At 50.8% G+C, this 20,105-nt stretch overlaps 1 protein-coding gene across 8 annotated transcripts; it reads left to right on the top strand.

Annotated features, from left to right (window-relative positions):
• The first annotated feature begins 126 nt into the window (after window positions 1-126).
• ZCCHC17 (zinc finger CCHC-type containing 17) lies at window positions 127-16,000 on the top strand. 8 transcript variants are annotated; one of them, XM_075721902.1, is made up of 8 exons: window positions 776-813; window positions 1,124-1,282; window positions 1,374-1,443; window positions 2,303-2,403; window positions 4,085-4,176; window positions 4,954-5,054; window positions 6,352-6,500; window positions 15,493-16,000. In XM_075721902.1, exons 2-8 carry the CDS (start codon window positions 1,271-1,273, stop codon window positions 15,670-15,672), a joined length of 705 nt encoding a protein of 234 aa, XP_075578017.1. In that variant the 5' UTR covers window positions 776-813; window positions 1,124-1,270; the 3' UTR covers window positions 15,673-16,000. The 8 variants fall into 8 exon arrangements, with proteins under 8 accessions (XP_075578021.1, XP_075578018.1, XP_075578015.1 ...); XM_075721901.1 differs by having other exon boundaries at window positions 1,124-1,288; XM_075721906.1 differs by lacking the exons at window positions 1,124-1,282; window positions 1,374-1,443 and adding an exon at window positions 127-201 and having other exon boundaries at window positions 756-813; window positions 15,628-16,000.
• The last annotated feature ends 4,105 nt before the right edge of the window (window positions 16,001-20,105 follow it).

The following is a 20,105-nucleotide window of genomic DNA, read 5'->3' as shown; positions in this document are numbered from 1 at the left end:
GGGTCTGTCCGCGGGTGGGCTCAGGCGTTCATGCAATGTTTCTTTCCAAGGCATCTCTCAGAATTCGCTGGTGACCGTGCAGTAGGCCGCCGTGAATTCAGCTGGCGTCGGCGGGACCGCCCGAGCGTCTCTGGCCTGGAGCCCGGGGGGCCTGCGGCGATGGAGGTGCTGCCTGAGCTCTACGCCATCTTCCAGGGAGAGGTGCGCACCCCGGGGCCCGGGAGACACCGTGGCCGTGGCGTGCTCTGCTCTCAATTTGGTTGTTCTAAGCGCTGGCTCGGTGGCGGTTTGGGTAACTGATGGTTCTATTCTGCATATACACACAGTTACGTATGTGTTTCTGTGTGCTTATGTGCGTACATATAGAATCATAGAATCGTTTAGGTTGGAAAAGACCTTTAAGATCATCCAGTCCAACCATTAACCTACACTACCAAGTCTACTCTAAGCCAATCAAGGGTAGACTAGACTAAACCATGTCCCCAAGTGCTACATCTACCCGTTTTTTGAACACAATATAGATGTATACATGCATATACATACAAGATGCTTGTCTGAATAACGCAGGAGTGGCTGGCTGATCACACTTGCTCCGGAGTTACCAGGCATTGCAGTGTCTAACCTGCCTTGAAATCTAAAACTGAAGTAAAGCAGGAGAACCATGTAGACTTTTTGTGCATTTTCCAGCCTGTGCTTTGCAGGCAGGTGTTCCGTGAAGGGCTTTGCCTTAGGTGTTGTATTGACTTTCTTCACAGGTTGCTACAGTGACAGAATATGGGGCGTTTATAAAAATTCCAGGCTGCAGGAAACAAGGTTTGTTTCTCCTATTTTGTTTAGATGTAGCATCATGTCGGCGTGTTCGAGCAAGCAGTTGTCCTCTGACTGAAGAGCTTGCTAGCTTTTAGAAAAAGCTTGGAAAAGGTGGGTTTTTTTAATAAATTAGGAAGAAATTGAGGTTCTTGGAAAGTATTTAGAATAAGATGGTATTTTTGCATGAATACCAAAAAGATTCAGAGGGCTTTTTGGTAACTTCAGGATATTTTAGAGAATCATTTTAAGGTATTGGACAAACTATAGAAACTTTCTACAATTAGATAGTTTTCCCAACTTATTTCTTTCCTAGCCAATATGAATGAGTTAAATAAAAAAGACTGAAATGAAGCTCAAATAAAAAATAAACCGGAAAAGCTGACTGAAAGCTCTGGCTACTTTTGTGGGAAACTTGCGAAGTCAAACAAACTCATTTTACAGAAGCAGCAGCTTACGGTGGATGTTCTGTCAGGTGCTGGTAGGCCACAAATAACCCCTTCTCCACTCTCCTCTTGAAGCGCCCAGCCGCTGTAGTGCCAGTTCTAATAAAAGTTTTTGGACAGAAATGTGGCTGCTGGGGGAAAGTCGCTTTGAGACGCAAACGGGCTCTGAAATACGAGCTTGGACAGCAAGGTGTGTTGCCATATTTATCCTCCCTTGTATAACCCTGTAGCCCACGTGTCATTCGCGCAAATTAAAAATACAGTTTTGGGGCTGTGTGACCTTGCAAGTGCACGAGATCAGGGCAGCCGTGGTGTTTCATGCTTTTGACTTTGCCAGCAAAGTATTGTGTTGCTGATGCGTGAAATGGGCTCTTTATTCTCCGCTCCTTGGGGTGGCCTCAGAGGACAGGCGGGAGGGGAGAGGCGTCAGTGCCTGCTACAGTTCTCCCTACGGGCGCCTGGTATTTTGAGCACAAAGGCGTTGCTTTGGGGTGGGGCCCTGCTTCTCTGAGTTAATTTGGAGCAGATCTTGAGCTTTTCTATGTTTGATTGATGCAACCAGTTGATTCTCACCTGCATAATGTACGGGAGGAAAGAAATAGTTAGTTTTGCTTAGGGCAGCCTCTGAATATGTTCCCTGTCTCCCAGAGCAGTGGTCTCCAAACGGTTTTGGTTGTGAACCCCCGGTGCACCATCAGTGAAAATCAGTTAACCCTATCAGTTAAAAAATTTTTGAGCACATGGTCCTCAATATACGTATATTTATTTATAAATTATATACATGTACTCCTCTACTAATGTTATGTACATTATAAAACATACTCAAAAATAGAAATTAAAAAAGGATGAGCTAAAAATGAAATAAGCACTATCAATTTTTTTTTTAAATTTGATGTATTAATCGTACAAAAATATTTTCTTCCCACACCCCAAAGGATTGTCTCGCATCCACCCCACTTTGGAGACTGCTGTTCTAGAGGGCAAAAATAAGATTCAGTGGAGACTTGTCTTTATTTTTTCCCTTTCTTCTCTTCTAAAACCACGACCAGGCCTTGTCCATAAGACTCACATGTCCTGCTGCCGTGTGGATAAACCCTCAGAGATAGTAGATGTTGGAGACAAAGTATGGGTGAAGCTTATCGGAAAAGAGGTAACGTGAATTCTTGTTTCTTTAGTGCAGTGTAGATAAAATACACTGCAAAACCACTGAGAACTTCTGCACACAGGGGCTGCATGTTCTTGTCGCTGTGTCGGGGTTTGATGGGCTCTGTTTTACCGACAGGTGAATTCTCTTTGCCTCCAGATGTGACTTCGGGCACATTGCTTCTGTGACTTGCAACAATGCGGTTCAGAAAAAGGGATTTCGTAAAAGCTTTCGGCTTAAAAGCAACAAAACGCTTGCCTTTCTTCCCCTGTGTGCCCCTTCACAGCTTGCGTCACAACTGTGTGATTTGGTGGCTAAATGAGCAATTTGAGAGGATCCCAAGATAAGAGCAGATATAAACACAGTTCATTAACTGTTTTGAGAGACAGGCATGTTCTTAGAAGAAGCGGAGATTTTGTTTGTTTGTTTGTTTGTTTTCAAGAAAGTATCCGTGGCAGTGAATTGTGCCCAAGAGAAAATACAGAAGCTTTTTGTTTGTTTCTTTTGAAGTAAGAGCATGATACATTCCTCCCCGCCCCCCCCCCAACCTACATTGCTTTTTCTTCTGCAGAAGATGGGACAATAGGCGTATCGTCTGTGTTTAAAGATTACTTGGAACAAAAACTAGAGATGCTTTGCTGAGCCATGGAAACAAAACAAGCTGACTGTTTTGTTGGGATCAAGGTGGAAGCGTTCAGTTCAAAGTTGCACAAGATTTGGCCATAAATGCTTTGCAATTTTTCGAAAGAAGATAATCGGGCTGATGTACAAAACAAGGACTTACTTTTGTGTGAGATAAGGGAAACGGATTGAGAAACTTGGTCTTGTTTACACAGTATAGAAAAACCATGTGAAAGACTATACAGCTTCTTTTTAGCCATCTGTGGTGTGCTTTTTTAAAATTTTGTTTGTTTGTATAAATTTTTAAGCCACTTTTCTTTATCTGGAATGCAGTTGTTTGGTTCCTGCCTTCTTTGCTGTAGAGGCAAGGGGCAGAAGCGTGTTGGAGAGGTGGACAGCGGAAGAGGTCACTGTTAGATTGCCTGCAAATAACTGCATAGATGTCATAAACAAAACAGGAGTAACTTGAATAGCAGCATTGGTGAAAGTGCAGAAAGTTGTAAGAAAGGCTTGAAAAAACCCTAAACATACAACTTTTGCTCTTGCTTCTAAAGTGATAATGTGTCAATCAAGGACTTACTAGGATTCAGAGAAGAGTAAGCCCCTAACAGAGATACCTAAACCATTTTTTTAGTCTCTGAAGAGGATCAAAATGGGAAAAAAAGATACAAAGTTTTATTTTTCAGGATACAAGTCAGCCAAAGTACTGTTCCAGGGGGAACTGCCCTGGGGGTGGATGATTTGAGAATTACAGCAAAGCTTCCAAATATGCACTTTTGTCTACAGCTCTTGGGTTTGGTCATATTGAAAGCAGAATGTTAATCTGAACGGACCTATAGTTTGATCTTGTCTTATTACTGAGATAGCTGCTTAACAGAAGCTGTTTTAGTAGCTAGAACACTCTAAATGCAGCTACAAAATAATAGAACAAAAGCACTTTCGTGTAGTATCCTGTGTGGTGCCGCTCTTTGCTAACTACCAGTTTCCTTCCTTCTCTGTAGGCCTCCAGACCCAGGGTATTAATTACCGTCATTTACTCTTCTCGTTCCATATCTTCCCCTTTCAGATGAAAGATGACAAACTGAAACTCTCCCTCTCCATGAAGGTTGTTAACCAAGGCACGGGAAAAGACCTCGATCCCAACAATGTTTCTCTTGAGTAGGTAAATCTGCTGAGCGGAATACAACAGATCAGACAGGTCGCTGCTGCCTGCTTTTCCCTGCCTTTCGTTGCTGGCTTTCCTGCCATACTTATTCTCTAGGTCCCTCCTCCTTTGGAGGGTGCGGGGGGGCTTTTCCTGAGCCCCCAGTGACGCGCTGGCTGGCTGGGGGGCTGGCTGAGGGCACTCCCTGGGTTATGCTGCCTAGAGGCAGGCAGGAGCTGCAGGAGCCTGCAGTGGGTTCCAGCCCTTCACACCGCAGCAGCACTTTTGTTCCGGTGTTGTGATGGCCATGCGCTTGAACTGGAAGGACTCTTCATTCCAGCTGGGGATTTGTGTCGCTTTCACATGCTACGAAATCAAATCTTAACTGCTCAGATGTTTCAGAGCTTCCTTGTCTGCCTTTGTTTGCAACATCTCTTGCAGGTCAAATAAAATCGCTTTATTTTCATACTGCACAAGTTCATACGTGTGTGTATATTCACATACATAATACAGATGTTAGTATAAAGGGTGTAACTGCAGCTCCCCACATTTGTCTGCTTTGTGTAGAGAGTGCTCAGTTTATCTCAAAAGTAGATGATGACAGGTAATATGCTGTTAACAATATGGTTTATCCTAATGAGCAGTTGGTCAGCTCCGTTCTTTGGTTTAGCTGATTAAGTGGTGCTTTTAGAGCAACACTGGAAAAAACTTGTGTTTAGATCGTGTCCACATAAATATACAGGGTTAAAGATGAGAGTCGATTGAAAATGGAACTCTTCTTCTCTTTCCAGTCAGGATGAGAGGAAAAAACGCACGTTCAGAGACTATACTAGTCAGAAGATCACACTTGAAGCTGTCTTGAACACTGTGTGCAAGAAATGCGGTTGCAAAGGTACGCTCGCGCAGCGTTGTCTTGTTACTTTTTTTATGTAGCCTTGTTCTAACCAGGTAGTGACCTGTAGGTAGGACTGTATTGACGTCTGTCTCATGCTTGTGTATAGGGACTGAATTCTGCTTCCATGTGTCCCTTTAGAGAACTACATTTTCTATCACTTGTTACGAAAAGGAAAGACTTAGCTGAACTCCTTTTTATACAGGTTTCTTTCTTAAAATTGCATCCCTTTGAGCTTCCTGTGAAGGCCCTTCCTACAGAGTACAGGTTCCCTTCCTGCAGTGTTTGTGTTACTGTGTCTTACAGCTGAGGTCTTGGTCCAGTTTTGCACTTTAAGAAATAAACATATGCCTTCACCAGGTCATTTCTTAGGAAGAACGATCAGTGGAAATTACTGATCAGTGGTTTGGAACACAGTGCTAGCTTGTGAGCACCGTCTTAGAGCTGAAAACAAGAGTTTGGGTTTGTTTTTTTTTTTAACCTGGTGGAATTTTTGTGTTTTGCCTAGTACAGCAATGGGAAGTTGGCTTTTATGATGCCTTTTCAGTAGCTTTTTGCAAGTTGCCGAGGCATAAAGTAGTTTTTTTGTACATGGAGTTTTTGCTGCACCCTACTTGTCTTATGTTACTTAGCCATAGAGTGAATAGTTAAGCTGGAGTTCATGCTGTTCTGGAGAAGGCTAATAATGAATATGGTTCTCTGTAGTGGTAGATAACTATCTTTAAAATACTGTTTTAAAGAACTCCCAAAACTTTAAACTGGATTCTGCATATTTCCAGTCTGCTTTTTAATGATGATGTCTACTCCTAACAGGCAGGCAGATGCTGTCTATCTGCAGTTTCCACTACAACTGTTAGTAGGGCAACTTTGATGTCTCCCAAGTGGGAAGGGTAGAACCGGAATGAGCTGATTTCCTCTGCATGTGGCTTTGGGGTCTCATTTACCAGGTGCCTATCACACCAGTTTACTCCCTTTGCCATACACTTTTCCATGCTGCTTAAGGCCTTGCGCAGACATGTTTCTACCAATTGCCCTGTTCAGACACGAGTGTCATAGTTGTTGCCTGACTAATCTTTCCAGAATGACCTGGGTTGCGTTTGCTCCCCTGGCTTGTTTAATCAGGGCATGTTAAACTAGCTGAAATGCTAGGACAAAACATGTACAGTGTAGATTCTCTTATTGTGACTAATAATAAAAAGATCATTGGTGGCACTTCAGGTGTCTGAAATGCAGTTGTTTAAAAAAAAAAAAAAAGAAAAAAGGTAGGGGGGTTGCTCCTTCAAACACTATTTTACAGGTCATTTTGCCAAGGAGTGTTTTGTGCAGCCTGGAGGTACCAAATATAGCCTCATTCCAGAAGAGGAGGAAGAGGAGGTGGCAGCAGCAGGACATGAAAGAGATAAAAAGACCAACCTGGCTGATGATTCTTCAAAAAAAAGGAAAAAGGTACGAGGTGCCCTACTGCTGGCCTGGAAAAGTGAGCCAGATAATTTGTTCTGTACATCTGTGACATCCGTGTTTTACTAGAGCAGCATGGTTACGAGTTGCCGGTTCTGGGCTGAGAAGGTGGCTCAGTTCTGTGCAGACTCCGTAGCAAAACAGGAATCTCCTCTGCAGACTTTTTAGTAATTCTTATACTTTCTCCCTTTGTTCTTGTTAAACTGTCTTTAAGATGGTTTTGTGCTATAATGCACAGTCCTCAATAGAGATTTCTTACAGTGAGAAAAGGATTGTTATTTTTTTTTCTTGGTCTTTGTAAGGCTCTATAGGAGTTGCTTCAATTTCCTGAATTTCTGTGATTCTTGCCAATAACCCTGTTTCCCCTCCCTTCTCACTGCTCTCGCCCTAACACCTTTCCTTAGTCTGAACGAAATGCCCCGCTGCCTTGCTTCAGCGGGGATCCTGACCCAGCCAGTGCGATGTGAACTTATCTGCACATACCGGGGGAAGATTGCTGGGTGTGTTTGCACAGGGAGCGTACTCCATTTCCCAGGCTCTAAAGTAATTTTTGTCTATGTGAAAATGTCAAGAGGTAAGAGGCCTTTCATGTCCAGTGTTTGAACTCTGGCTTCAGAGCGTGCTGGTATAAAACATGGGGGAGACCTGAGCCCAGAAGAGGAGCGTTTGGTGGTCAGTCTGTTTATACAGCAATAAGTATTCCAGTTCCAGACTTCAGTAAATAAACTGTTTCATCAGCCCCTTCACAACTGGCGTCCAACTTTTAATTACACTTCCAAAGCCCTTTCTTTTCCTCCCCTTATTCTTTCTTTCTTTCTTTCTTTCTTTCTTTCACTTTCCAGCCCTGTGCATTGTCTGTATCCCTGGAGACAGGCAACAGGCAAAAAAAGTGGTGGATTTTGTTTTTACAGGAGAGGGTCAAGGACAGTGTTAGCAATTGCATGGCGAGAGCTAACTTCTGAGGTCTTAGTTCTCGCAGGCTCACTGTGGAGTTGAACGAGTACTGGTGCCAGCCGGAGAGACTGCAGGTGCTGGCGGTAGGCAACGGAGGAGTCTGTTTTGATGGCAACACTCAGACCAGTCCAGAGTGACTGACACGGGTAGCTGAAGTCCTGCTTCCAGTCATGTTTTTCACTGGTAACGTGGCTGCTGGCGCTTCGGTACACCCTTATTTGAGAGAGGATAGCTGGGGCTCTTTCTGGGATTGTAGGTGGTGACGGCACCAGAGTAGAAGAGCCAGCTGTGTCGTGACTTTCCTCGTGTCAGCCCCTGCCCTGTTGCATACCTGTTTCTGCCCTGCAGTCAGTACAAAACGAAGTTAGCGTTAATTTGACGCCTAACTTGCAGTTCTTGTTTGTTCAGTAGCGCTGTGGGTATCTGATCCAGTAGTGGGAACAGGATCTCTCTTGACTGTAGATCTTGTTGCCTGGTTCCATCCTGAGATGTGCTTTGCTTCCCCACTACGTAGGCTCTTATTCAAGAATGTCTTGGACTTGTCTGCGGAGTGTCATTGTGCTGTGATAGAAGATACACATACTCTTCTTTCTGTTCTGATCTTGGAAGCGTGCAGTTGAACAGAGTCGTCTCTCGGATCCCAGGCTAACGGCGACTCTGACCTTTCCAGGCTCCAGACGTTGGGCTTCTCTCTTGCCGCGGAGCGGTAATGCCTCCACAGGGCTGGCTTCTCCTGCCCTGGGTTCTGTTCTCTCTAGCAGCGATGATGGTTTGTCTGGTAAAGGCTTGTGTAACTGCTATTCAAATGCTATGGGAGAAAAATTACACTGAGGTGTGCAAATAGCTCGTTATCCTACCAGTGCCCGTCCATTGGGGTGGGGAATCCCTGTGGAGCCTTGCCCTGCTGAGGCTACAGGGTATGTGGGTCACTGTCCTGAATTTGTTACTAGTTTTTTTGGGTCTGTGGATTAACAGCCTTCCTTTAAATCTTGCTTGTTCCTTTGATCTTCCTCCCTTCTCAAGGAGGAGATCAAAAGTGTTCAGATGTTTTCCAGTGCTGGAAAATAAAACTTTGAGCTTTTTGGAGGCAGGATGTGGGATCCTCGAAATGAATAGCTCCCTTGTTGTCTCGAGTGCCTGCTGTGATCTTGTCTGGGAGCCACCATGTGCTTCCCTGCTTGCCTGGAGCCCCAGGGGATTTACACAAAGTAGAAATAGCTCTGTCTACCTAGTAACAGTTGCCTTGCTAACCCCATCCCATGGGATGTTTGTAACATAAACGTAGAGCTTGTATTTTTAAATGAGTAGATAGGGAACTGCTATCTACCAAGCATCCATTTAGTGTCATAGCAATGGTATTAACATTTGTGGTTGTTCATGATCAACGCTTTCTGTTTCCTTGATCTGATGCTTCCTTGCAGTCCCAGGTGCTCTTTGCTCTCCCCAGAGACTTCTGTCCCTACAGAGATATGCCGGGGTCCTCACTCCCTTTTTCTTGGCTTGCCTTCCCAATGGTTCCTCAGTTCCTCACTGTTCTGCCTGAGCCCCACAGCATTTACGGGAGTAAGAGGCAGCTGGAGGCTTCAGGTCTCTGCACTGGCCCAGGTTTCTGGTGTGACCGAGGGCACAAGTCTCTCTAGCGCAGGTCACCCTGTTAGTACTCTGCACGAGAGCACTGTCCCTGAGAAAACGAGTGACTTGGGGGAGAAGCGGAGATGCTGCTGTCGCAGCGCTGTGCGGAAGGAAGTACCGGAGATCATCCATCTCCAAGGAGTCGCTGACAGCTGCGCAGGGACGTGGCTGCATCCCTTTCGCTTTTACTCTTTGGGTCGCGGGGTGAAGGAGCTCCTATGGGAACGCGGCAGCGTGCCTGTGCTGAGCCTGCGTGGGACGGAGGCGTGCTGAGAAGAAATTAACCCTTCCGATTCTTCTCTCCTGGCTGTCTTTCAAGCAAAGATCTGCTGTTTCAACACTAGATGTAACCCCTTAAAGTAGAATTGTACAAAGTGTCCTATCTTCTGCCCAGGCACGTTGATTAACTTATCCCTGGAGTAGTTTTGCAACGGTCATTGGAATTGCGTAGTAAATGTGACCCGTGATGGCTTCTCGGCAGGTTTTGCTCCTCTTTCTCCCACCCTGTAGAAGATTTCCAGGCAATCTGCTTGCAGATGTTGTCTCTTCATGTAAAAACCACACCTTCTTAATTGTTGTTTGTTCAGTGACCTGTAGTGCATCAAGCCTTAGTCCATCCTCACCTGCAGCTGGTACTTGCTTTACTAGTTCTTCAATGGCATGAGCTTAGGGCACAGCTCTTCACACACTTACTGTCCTTATCTGGGCTTTTCTGAACTTTGCTGTATTTATTTAATGACCATAGACTGGATTCTTCTCAGATTAATTCTGACTGACCCTCAAACAAGGGATGCAATAATACCTTCAGATGTACATAATGGGTCTTGTTTGGAATTAAATTGGGTGGTGGAATTTCACTTTTTTCTTTTTTTTCCCCTTTTAAAGAATTCAAAAACCCTAGAACGAATGCTGGCACCTCTCTGGAGGTGCAGAAAGATATAATCTGGAAATCCATTCTAATTTTTCACAAGGACAGACATAAAGTCTCCAAATGAGACTGTAACTCCACAAAAGGGTCTGGCGAAAAATATTTAAACTTCTTGGAGAGTTCTGGACACTCCCCTCTTATCTCAAAATCAAATACCTTTGGAAGGAATGGACTGTTGTAACATGCTTAAAGCATAGCCCCGAGCAAGTTTCCTTACAAAGGACAGGAGGGAGCGTGTTGTGCTAATGTGGTCCCCTCTTAGTGCCAGCTCTTTAAAAATAACTAGAGCGGGAGGAGAACCAGCGCTATCAGGCTGCAGCCCAGCCTGTGGCTCTTCTGCGTGCCAGCTCCCAACGCGGGTTTTATAGATGAGAGATTTTGAAGCACATTTGTTCTGTTTTGGTAGAATTGTAATCGTTACATAAATTGGACAGGACGAGCAAGGAATTGTAACGTGCAGGTCTTCATACTTGTTGGCCCTCTGCGTCTTTACATGGGGAGTCTGCTTGGGCAAAATCCACTCAAAATGTTGACACAAATGCGGTGTTTGCAGTTCTGGGGGAGTGCCTGGGTGTGCCTGAGAGCCGAGTTGAGCTTCATCTGTCAGCAGCCATTGGTTCTGGAGACCAGTTTGAAGCTCAGGGTGCGGCAGGGCTTTTCTGCTGTTGCTGGAGGCAGAAATCTGGCCTTTGCTCTGGCAGTGCCCTCTCTCCGCGTAAACCAGAGAAACGCTCCCCTTTGCGCAACGGTGAGCCGACTGGTAACGGTGGAGGGCTCTTCTCCCAGTACGGGGATGCTGGAGTTGAAAGAAATCTGTGGTCTAATAGAAGGATGCTGCCTGTGCAGAGTGATTTCACAGCAGCACTGCCTCCTGCTACAGAAAATGCTAAGCTCTTCTGTCGCTGGCTTGCTCCCTGCAGTATTTGCAGTCCAGTGTGTGCTTATGCTGTGGTGCTTGCGTTACTGCACTGGAAGAACTTTTTCTGTGGTCTTGTGAGTGGTTTTGCTGTTAGAAACCCCCTAAAAAGGGGAAACTGAGGTGGGTTTTTTGTTTGTTTTTTTTCAGCCAGCACAATATCCACGTGTGTACTTTTATTTCCCCTGTAATCCTGAGCGGACTGGTGTGACATCCTGTTCTGTCTTCAGCCTTCACATGCTGAGAAAGTTTCCCAAGCTCTGGAATGAAACTCCGTTAGTTGTTAAGGTCTTGTCAAACTTTCTCACCATGTGCACAGGCTGGAAAAGCTTGAGAAAATTCTCCTTGCTGCATCCCTTTCTCTGGAAGATTTAACTCTTTACCATTCCCTTCTTCTAAAGACTGTTACCATTTGCTTCCGCTCTTCGTCTGCGGGTAGGGGACTTTGTAGTGAGTCTGGTGTTGTCCCACAGGAAAATTTAGACTGTCAAATTTTGCGTGACATCGATGACCATAGTGCTGTTGTGGAGCTACAAAAAACTGATACCTGCCAGGGCTCTGCTAGGTGTCAAGTGAACTCAGTCATCTGTTCTCTTCCCTGGAGTCCCAGAGGACTCTTTGCTCGATGTTCATTTCCAAGCCATGCGTTGTCTTTGCTCTTCCACCTCCCTAAAAGAATTGTTCTGTTTCGCATTAAATAAGCTACTAGCTCCCTTCCTTTGTTGTCCCTAATTGATAGCCTGTGTCTGGTGCTATGACACACAATCCATGCTAAATTGATGTCTTCAGCTGGGCCTTTTGTGTCCCCGCTATTACGGGAGAACGTGTTGTTTTTAAATGAAATGTAGACAGACTCGCCTTGTCTTCCCGTAAGCCAGTATATTAATCTTCATATGGAAACTGCAACTGTCTGGAAGTGGCTGCAGCTAATGGAAGAAACGTCTTGTGGGGAGGAGGGAGGAGCCCAGCCCTCTCCGCGCTCTCCGCATTGGGACACTGCTTTTTCCCCCAAGCAATTTTAGGACAGTTTGCCCTTCAGGGGAAGATTGTGGGTGGCACTGGAGGGCTACCAGCAACCCTGTGCTCTCGCTGTTAATGGGTACCTAAATACAGCATGGGCTTGGCTTCAACGCGCTCGCCTGCCTTGCTGTGAGCCACCTGAGCACCTCCAAGCCTACAGTAGAGTCAGGACGTAAAAGTCAGAGTTATTGCAGGGGGTATTTCCCCCTGACCCCCTCTTTGCCTCACTTTTCGTGCTGTCCTCAGCAGCTGCTTCTGGCTGTTTTTTCAAACAGGTGAGTGCTGGTTTCTTAGCTTGGAGTCTTCTGGGTGGATACGCACGTGCTGCTGTGTCTCGGGCTTCCTTCTGTGAAGCAAGTCTTCACGTGGATGCTTTCCAACCCATTTCCAGCCAGGGTTGTTCTTTTCTCCTGGGTGGGGTGGGTGTGTAACAGGCCTAAGGCAGCGCCTGCGGGCGCCCGAGGCAGGAGGGAGTATCTCACGCCAGACCCACAAAACCAGTGTCAGCACTGGCTTCACACCTTTAGCCCCCACAGCCAGCCCTGTGCTGCGCCTGGCTCTGTTGGAGCAGGTGGAAATCCTTGCCCCCACCAATCATTCTGACTTTGTACGGGTATCTCATGTGCCTGTGCCTGATTGCCGCTGTTCCCTTCATCTAATCATGCGTTCGTTTTCTCTCCCTTGGCTTAGCTTCTAGGGTGGTTGTGGGTGCCCGCAGCAGCTGGCCAAGGAGGGCGGCCTCCCCGAGGGCTCGTCCTGCCCGTAGTCCTGTGCCTGGCATAGCTGTGCCCTTGGGCTTGCTGCTGCTTTCTGCTTCCTCGTGAGATGAGTGCGTGGCACTAACAGCCCTGCCAAGGCGGGGGTGACTTACAGCAAACCTCTCCCAGTAAAATGCTCTGCATGCCCAAGGGTGGCCTTGGGGTCATTGATGACACTCTTGGCAAAGAAAATAAGCAGAGCTGTTGGCTCCAGGTTTCTCCCATTACACTCCCTTCCGTAGTGGAATGTAAAACACGTTTGTGTGTTATGTTTGGGACTGTCATTTGACTGCTGTCAGGCTCCTATTGTGCTGCTCCCCAGAGCCTGTGCACAGCCGTGCTCTCAACAAGCTGTCATTCAGCCTCTTTAAATTAGAGGTGAGGGGGGAAACATGGCTTTTTGTCTGGCGTACCAAGATTCCTTTCACTGCTCTAGTGATGCCTTAAGGTGAATGCCCTGGGCTTCTCCCACCCGTCGGCCCTGCAGACTCGTTGCCGCTGCTAAGGGAGAGCTCAGCCCCGCGAAGGCGGTGGTCCGTGGTCAGCATGGGAGGCAGTGCCATGGCTATGGCCATGGCTCCTCGCTCACGCTCTGCTTCGAGAGCTCACTTTGACCCCAGCTGCGATGCCGCTGTGCCATCTCAACTGCGGGGCACGTCTTTACAAACCCAGGGTGACAGCAGCCTGCAGGAGAAGCACGCGGTAAAGATGAAGCGTGCGCAGGGGGAAAGGCCTGGGCTATGATGGGGGTAACACCTCATCTAGCGCAGCTGGCAGCAGCACGTGTATCGCTGGCACCTGGCTGCGTAGCTAAATTATGGAAGAGAAGATGATGCTGGATTGCTGTGAGTTTGGGGAAGGTTGTGCCCAGTCTTACAGGTGCACCGGTTCCAGATCGCTCGGGAAGGTGCAGCCCGCTTTAAGCAAAACTGCTGGAGTATGGCTCAGTCGAGCTCTGCTTGCTGGGTTGCATTCCTCGCTGGTGGTGTCTCAGCCTGTCGCAGGCGATCACGCGGGCTTGGGTGGCCTTGCTGGCCCATCTCCGCTTCACGAAACCCTCTTTTGCTTCTTTCCTTAGGTCCTCTTTATGTCCGTGAATAGAATGAAAATTCACGATAGCCATTTTCACAGGGAAACTCTTTGATGTTGATGTGACCATGGATGAGATCAGTGGATCCTCCTTGGAGGCCAGTGTTGCTGGGCTGGGACAGGAAGCTGGAACCCTTACTGATCTAGACAGTCTTGAAGTGCTTTATATTAAGCGTGTGCAAAATATTAAAATTACTTCTTTTTTATGGGCTCTCTCACCTGCATGCTGCTTTTCTTTACATCCCAGAACCAAGTGGCATTAGAGAAAATACCTCACTCTTGCAGGACAATCATTCCTTTTTCAAAGCATCTTCCTAAAACATACCTGAAAAACAAAATCTTCCATCTTGTTCCAAGAGTTGGTCTACGCGATGTTTTTGCGGGTATTCAGAGAATTAGAAAGCCGAGTTGTGCTGGGAGCAGATTTGGATGTTTATTTGTGTGCAAAAGCCGACCGTGCCGGCTGATGCCTTCTTCCTGGCCCCGGGACCACTTGGGCTGGTGCTGGCTGCCCGTGGTTTGCCGAGCCACGGCTGCCCTGGCGCTCGGCGGGCACGGCCGGCTGCCGGGGGCTGCAGGCAGTGTTTCTCCTCCTGCTCCTTGCCGGACAGGGGTGAAGGAGCGGGCAGAGCGGGGCTGGCAGCTGGGCTGTGCCTGCTGCCAGCGCAGGCAGATCAGATCCTCTCCCCCAGTACTGCTTGCTAATTAAATATAGATAAATTGCTGTACTGCATCATTAAATAGCCTTTATCTGCTTTGGGATGCTCTGCCTGATGCGATGCCAGGGGAAGGTGTACCACAGTACTGATCTTGGAGTAGTCTTGGTAGTTATTGTCAGTTACTGCCTCAGAATTGAGGGTTTAGATCCCTTTCAGAGTTCTTTACGAGCTGTATTCCAGCACCAGCTGGTTTTATTCTGCCTCTAAATGTTGGGTCTCGAGCTCTGCGTAGCTGTTGCTTCAGGGCTTTGCAGAAACGCAGCCCAAGGGGGCTTGGCGCTGCCCCTGGACTCTGCCTGTGTGCGGGGGGAGAGGGCGAGGAGCTGCCAGAGCAGGAGGGCGTGCGGTCTGGTTTGAGACTGTGCAAAGACTTGCTGCTTGCAAAAGGGCGCTTCTCTCATCCCGGCTCCCTTCCGGAGACGGCTGCAAGCAGCTCTGACTGGCGTTGCTCGGCCTTGGGGCTTCCTGCGAGGAGCAGGGCGCGCTGTCGGGTGTGCTCCAGCGCATCAGTGCTCTTTTCCTGGCAGTCTGTGGGCTGATGGTGGTGCGGGGGCATCTGGCTGGGCATTTTAGAAACCCGTTTCGTTGGCAAAAAGGCTGCATCCTGCCAACCTCTGTTAATAAACAATAGCCTTAAATAATGGAGTAAGCTCTGGCCGTGGAGGGATGGCAAGGACTCCCTCCTTGTGATCTGACCAACCTTTTCCAGGCTTGGATTTGCATTTCACTGCTCCCCTGCTCTGACAGCTGCCGTGCCCTGCCCGGTGCAGCTGTGGACCAGCAGCGGTGGGTAAATCCTGACTCGCTGGGGCAGGAGCTGTGTGCACCTTCTGTGTCGGAACAGGCTTGGCCCCAGCGCAGCTTGCGAGGCACTCGTTACAGAAAGCGTCTCGCTGCCCTGGTGAGCGCAAGTGACAGTTTTCCCATGTGCAAGGCTTTTTATTTATTTTCCTTTGTTTGCTAGGAGAAGAAGAAGAAAAAGAAGCACAGGGATAAGCAATCCTCCGAGTCAGACTTGGACAGCTCAGACTCAGACAGCGATGGGGCTCAGCTGGCCAGCAAGAGGACCAAGCATTCGGGGAAGCCCAGCAAGGCTCAGAAGAAGAAGAAGAAAAAGAAGCACAAGAAGAAGACCCGGGATTGAGCGGGCGGGCGGGCAGGGGTACCGGCATTGTGAGTCCCTGCCGCGCACTGCGAGGAGCGAGCGGAACTGAATCGGTGTGCCCCTTGCTCCAGGAGTTTCCTTCTCCTAAAAGTAACGCTCGGCATGTGGCGTTACAGGTGTTGACTTTGATGCAAGTTGTCCTCTGTTACCATCGGTGTGGGCTGCCGTTTTCTCCCACCGGTAAGCGCTCCTGCCAAAACTGGCCAATTACACCCCTTCAGCACCTCTCCCACCCTGCAGCCTCGTGTTTGGCTGGGTCAGCCGCCAGCGCTCGGCGGCTCCCTGGACGGAGCGGCCAGCTGCGCCCAGCCTGCGTGACACCAGCCCCGCTCCAGCCGCCGGGGAATGGCGGAGCTGGAGCTGCGCGGCCGTGCTCTCCCTGCCCGTCCCCGCACTGCGCTTGGGCACCGGGGTGGTCGCTGCTGGGCCCTGCAATGGGCAGTGTCCCCCCGGCCGGTAACGGCGCCGAGCCGCATGGCTTTGGTCCGCAAAGCCTCCCCCAGCCTCGCTCGTTTTGTCTGCAAACATTGGGAGCGGAAGAGTAAGAAGCAAGTGGGGGAGTGGAGATACTTTAAGTAAACATTAACTGTGGTGTGTTTGCTGCCTTGGTAAGTGATGGAAAATAAATCGCTCCAATCTCCAGTTGTACTTTGTACTGGGTCTTTTCTTTTATACGCTCTACGCTTCGTCTTGGGCAGTGAAAAAAATAGGGCTAGCTGCGTGGGAGGGGACATGACCTGCGCTAAAAGGTTTTTTTGCAAGTCTTGGCTGCTTTCAGAGGTCCCCTGGGGTGGGAAGGGGGTGTGTGATGAGGTGACCCTTACGAGAAGCCTGGTGCCTTCTGGTAAGGAGCAACTGGAGCATAAATCTTGTAACTGGAGCCGAAGGTCAGGGGGAAGGGATGGCAGAGGGCTGGGCTGCCCCGCGCCGCCTCTGGGGTTGCTTCAGACTGCGGTGATGGCGGAGGAAGTCTGTGGGGAGCAGCTCGTCCCAACGTGCCCAACGGGGAACTGAGTCACTCGGTGCCTCTGGCTCTGTGGGCAAGCGAGAGTGGGGCTGGCGATGGCCTGTGGGTGGAGGAGGAGGAGGGTGGCTTGGGGCTGCTGGAGCTTCCCCCTTCTCCCTGTGCTTCTCGCCCCAGTTCCCCATGGCCCAGTCCCGCCTCCCGGGCTGGTTCCCTTCCCAAACCCAGCCACAAAGTGCTCCTGACCTCCATTCCTGGCTTGGCCGCGGCCGGGCGTGTGCCATCAGCTGATGCTTTGGCAGATGCCGCCCTCCTGCACTGGTGGCAGAAAGATCGCTTGCGCCGGGGTGGAGCGTGCCTGGGTCTGGGACCGAGCTGCAGTGGGAGCGAACTCACGTTCCCCCTGGAAAAACACATTTCTAACCACAGTGACCTCTCCTATTTCCACAGCTCAGAGAACCAGCGGAGATGGGCTATGGGGGTTGCTGAGGGTTTAACCCCCTGTGCTGGCCTTGGCTGGGATGGAGTTAATTTTCTTCACAGCAGCTCGTATGAGGCCATGTTTTGGATTTGAGCTGCAAACTGTTGGTAACACGGGGATGTTTCGTCGCTGCTGAGCAGGGCTGACACAGCGCCAAGGCCTTTGCTGCTCCTCACCCCACCCCACAGCGAGCAGCCGGGGGGCACAGGGAGCTGGGGGGGACACGGCCGGGCCAGCTGAGCCCCACTGACCCAGGGATGCCCCACACCGTACGGCGTCGTGCTCGGCACACGGGGCTGGGGGAGAAGGAGGAAGGGGGCACGTTGGGAGCGATGGCGTTGGGCTGCCCAAGGCAGCGCTACGCGTGATGGAGCCCGGCGTTCCTGGGGATGGCTGCACAGCCGCCAGCCCATGGGAAGCAGGGAATGGATGCCTTGGTTTGCTTCGCTTGCGTGCGCGGCTTTTGCATCCCCTATTAAACTGTCTGTCTTGACCCACGAGTTTTCTCACTTTTACCCTTCCGCTTCTCTTCCCCCATCTCACCGGGGGGGTGAGCGAGCGGCTGCGTGGGGCTTGGTTGCTGGCTGGGGCTGAACCTCGACAGCCCTTTCTGATACCCGCCGTGGGGCTTGGAGGGTTCGAGATAACAACGGTTTGATTGGAACGTGCTAGATCGCATTTATAGCTGTTACTGCTGTTCAGCTATTAACGGGCAGGCTCCTGTGCCTGCCTCCCTGTGCATTGGAGCCCAGTGCTCGTCAGCGGCTGCTTTTTGCTTTCGCTGCTTGCTGTGCTGCTGGCCATCCCCCTGTGCTGCTGGCCATCCCCCTGTGCTGCTGGCCATCTCCCTGTGCTGCTGGCCATCCCCCGGTGCTGCTGGCCATGCCCCTGTGCTGCTGGCCATCTCCCTGTGCTGCTGGCCATCTCCCTGTGCTGCTGGCCATCTCCCTGTGGTGCTGGTCATCTCCCTGTGCTGCTGCCCATCCCTCTGTGCTGCTGGTCATCTCCCTGTGCTGCTGGCCATCTCCCTGTGCTGCTGCCCATCCCTCTGTGCTGCTGGTCATCTCCCTGTGCTGCTGGCCATCTCCCTGTGCTGCTGGCCATGCCCCTGTGCTGCTGGCCATCTCCCTATGCTGCTGGTCATCTCCCTGTGCTGCTGGCCATCTCCCTGTGCTGCTGGCCATGCCCCTGTGCTGCTGGCCATCCCCCTGTGCTGCTGGCCATCTCCCTATGCTGCTGGTCATCTCCCTGTGCTGCTGCCCATCCCTCTGTGCTGCTGGTCATCTCCCTGTGCTGCTGCCCATCCCTCTGTGCTGCTGGTCATCTCCCTGTGCTGCTGGCCATGCCCCTGTGCTGCTGGCCATGCCCCTGTGCTGCTGGCCATGCCCCTGTGCTGCTGGCCATCTCCCTGTGCTGCTGGCCATCTCCCTGTGCTGCTGGTCATCTCCCTGTGCTGCGGGCCATCCCCCTGTGGTGCTGGCCATCCCCCTGTGGTGCTGGCCATCTCCCTGTGCTGCTGGCCATCCCCCGGTGCTGCTGGCCATGCCCCTGTGCTGCTGGCCATGCCCCTGTGCTGCTGGCCATCTCCCTATGCTGCTGGTCATCTCCCTGTGCTGCTGCCCATCCCTCTGTGCTGCTGGTCATCTCCCTGTGCTGCTGGCCATCTCCCTGTGCTGCTGGCCATCCCCCTGTGCTGCTGGCCATGCCCCTGTGCTGCTGGCCATCTCCCTGTGCTGCTGGCCATCTCCCTGTGCTGCTGGCCATGCCCCTGTGCTGCTGGCCATCTCCCTGTGGTGCTGGCCATCCCCCTGTGCTGTGCCTGGGAACGCTTGCCTAACAGCGACGGCCATGTGCCCGGGCTGGCAAGGGCCCAGGACATTGCTGCTGCTTCTGTGCTGCTGCACCGGGCAGGCTGGAACTGCCCTGTGAGCTCGAGCGGAAGGGACTGTGACCTGTGGATGCATCCATGCGGGAGCAGGACACCCCGAAGCGTCTGTGGCCGTGGATAAGTCCACGCCAGAGGCAGGTCCCATCTCGAAGCATCTGTGGCCGTGGATAAGTCCACGCCAGAGCAGGTCCCATCTCGAAGCATCTGTGGCCGTGGATAAGTCCACGCCAGAGCAGGTCCCATCTCGAAGCGTCTGTGGCCGTGGATAAGTCCACACCAGAGCAGGTCCCATCTCGAAGCATCTGTGGCCGTGGATAAGTCCACGCCAGAGCAGGTCCCATCTCGAAGCGTCTGTGGCCGTGGTTGCGCCTGTGCCACAGCAGGTATAGCTCTGAAGGGGTTGGGGCCCAAGGATGAGTCCATGCTGGAGAAGGTACGCCTCGAAGCGTCTGTGCCCGTGGATGAGTCCACGCTGCAGCAGGTACACCCCGAAGCGTCAGTGGCTGTGCGTGAGGTCGTGCTGGAGCACCTCAAGGCGTGTGGCCATGGATTAAGCCCACGGCAGAGCAGGTACACCCGTGGAGGGGCTGCAGCCGTGGGTGAGGCCATGGTGGAGCAGGGTCACTCCTGAAGGGACCGTGGCTGTGGAGAAGGCCACGCCGGGGCAGGTCTCTTTGAAGGCATTGCAGCCCATGGAGAAGGCCATGCCAGGGCAGGTCTCTCTCTGAAGGCATCATGGCCCATGGAGAAGGCCACGCTGGGGCAGGTCTCTCTCTGAAGGCATCGTGGCCCGTGGAGAAGGCCACGCCGGGGCAGGTCTGTCTCTGAAGGCATCGCAGCCCATGGAGAAGGCCACGCTGGGGCAGGTCTGTCTCTGAAGGCATCGCAGCCCATGGAGAAGGCCACGCCGGGGCAGGTCTGTCTCTGAAGGCATCGCAGCCCATGGAGAAGGCCACGCTGGGGCAGGTCTGTCTCTGAAGGCATCGCAGCCCATGGAGAAGGCCATGCCGGGGCAGGTCTGTCTCTGAAGGCATCGTGGCCCGTGGAGAAGGCCATGCCGGGGCAGGTCTCTCTCTGAA

This window comes from Pelecanus crispus, chromosome 16 (genome assembly GCF_030463565.1).
Source record: "Pelecanus crispus isolate bPelCri1 chromosome 16, bPelCri1.pri, whole genome shotgun sequence".
Lineage (NCBI taxonomy): Eukaryota > Metazoa > Chordata > Aves > Pelecaniformes > Pelecanidae > Pelecanus > Pelecanus crispus.
This window is presented reverse-complemented; position numbering and strand designations above follow the sequence as displayed.

Coding starts and splice junctions, on each gene's coding strand:
- ZCCHC17 (XM_075721900.1), top strand. CDS start 160: ATGGAGGTGCTGCCTGAGCTCTACGCCATCTTCCAGGGAGAG. Junction 202..755: donor ACGCCATCTTCCAGGGAGAG/GTGCGCACCCCG, acceptor CTTTCTTCACAG/GTTGCTACAGTGACAGAATA. Junction 6,501..15,492: donor CTTCAAAAAAAAGGAAAAAG/GTACGAGGTGCC, acceptor TTTGTTTGCTAG/GAGAAGAAGAAGAAAAAGAA.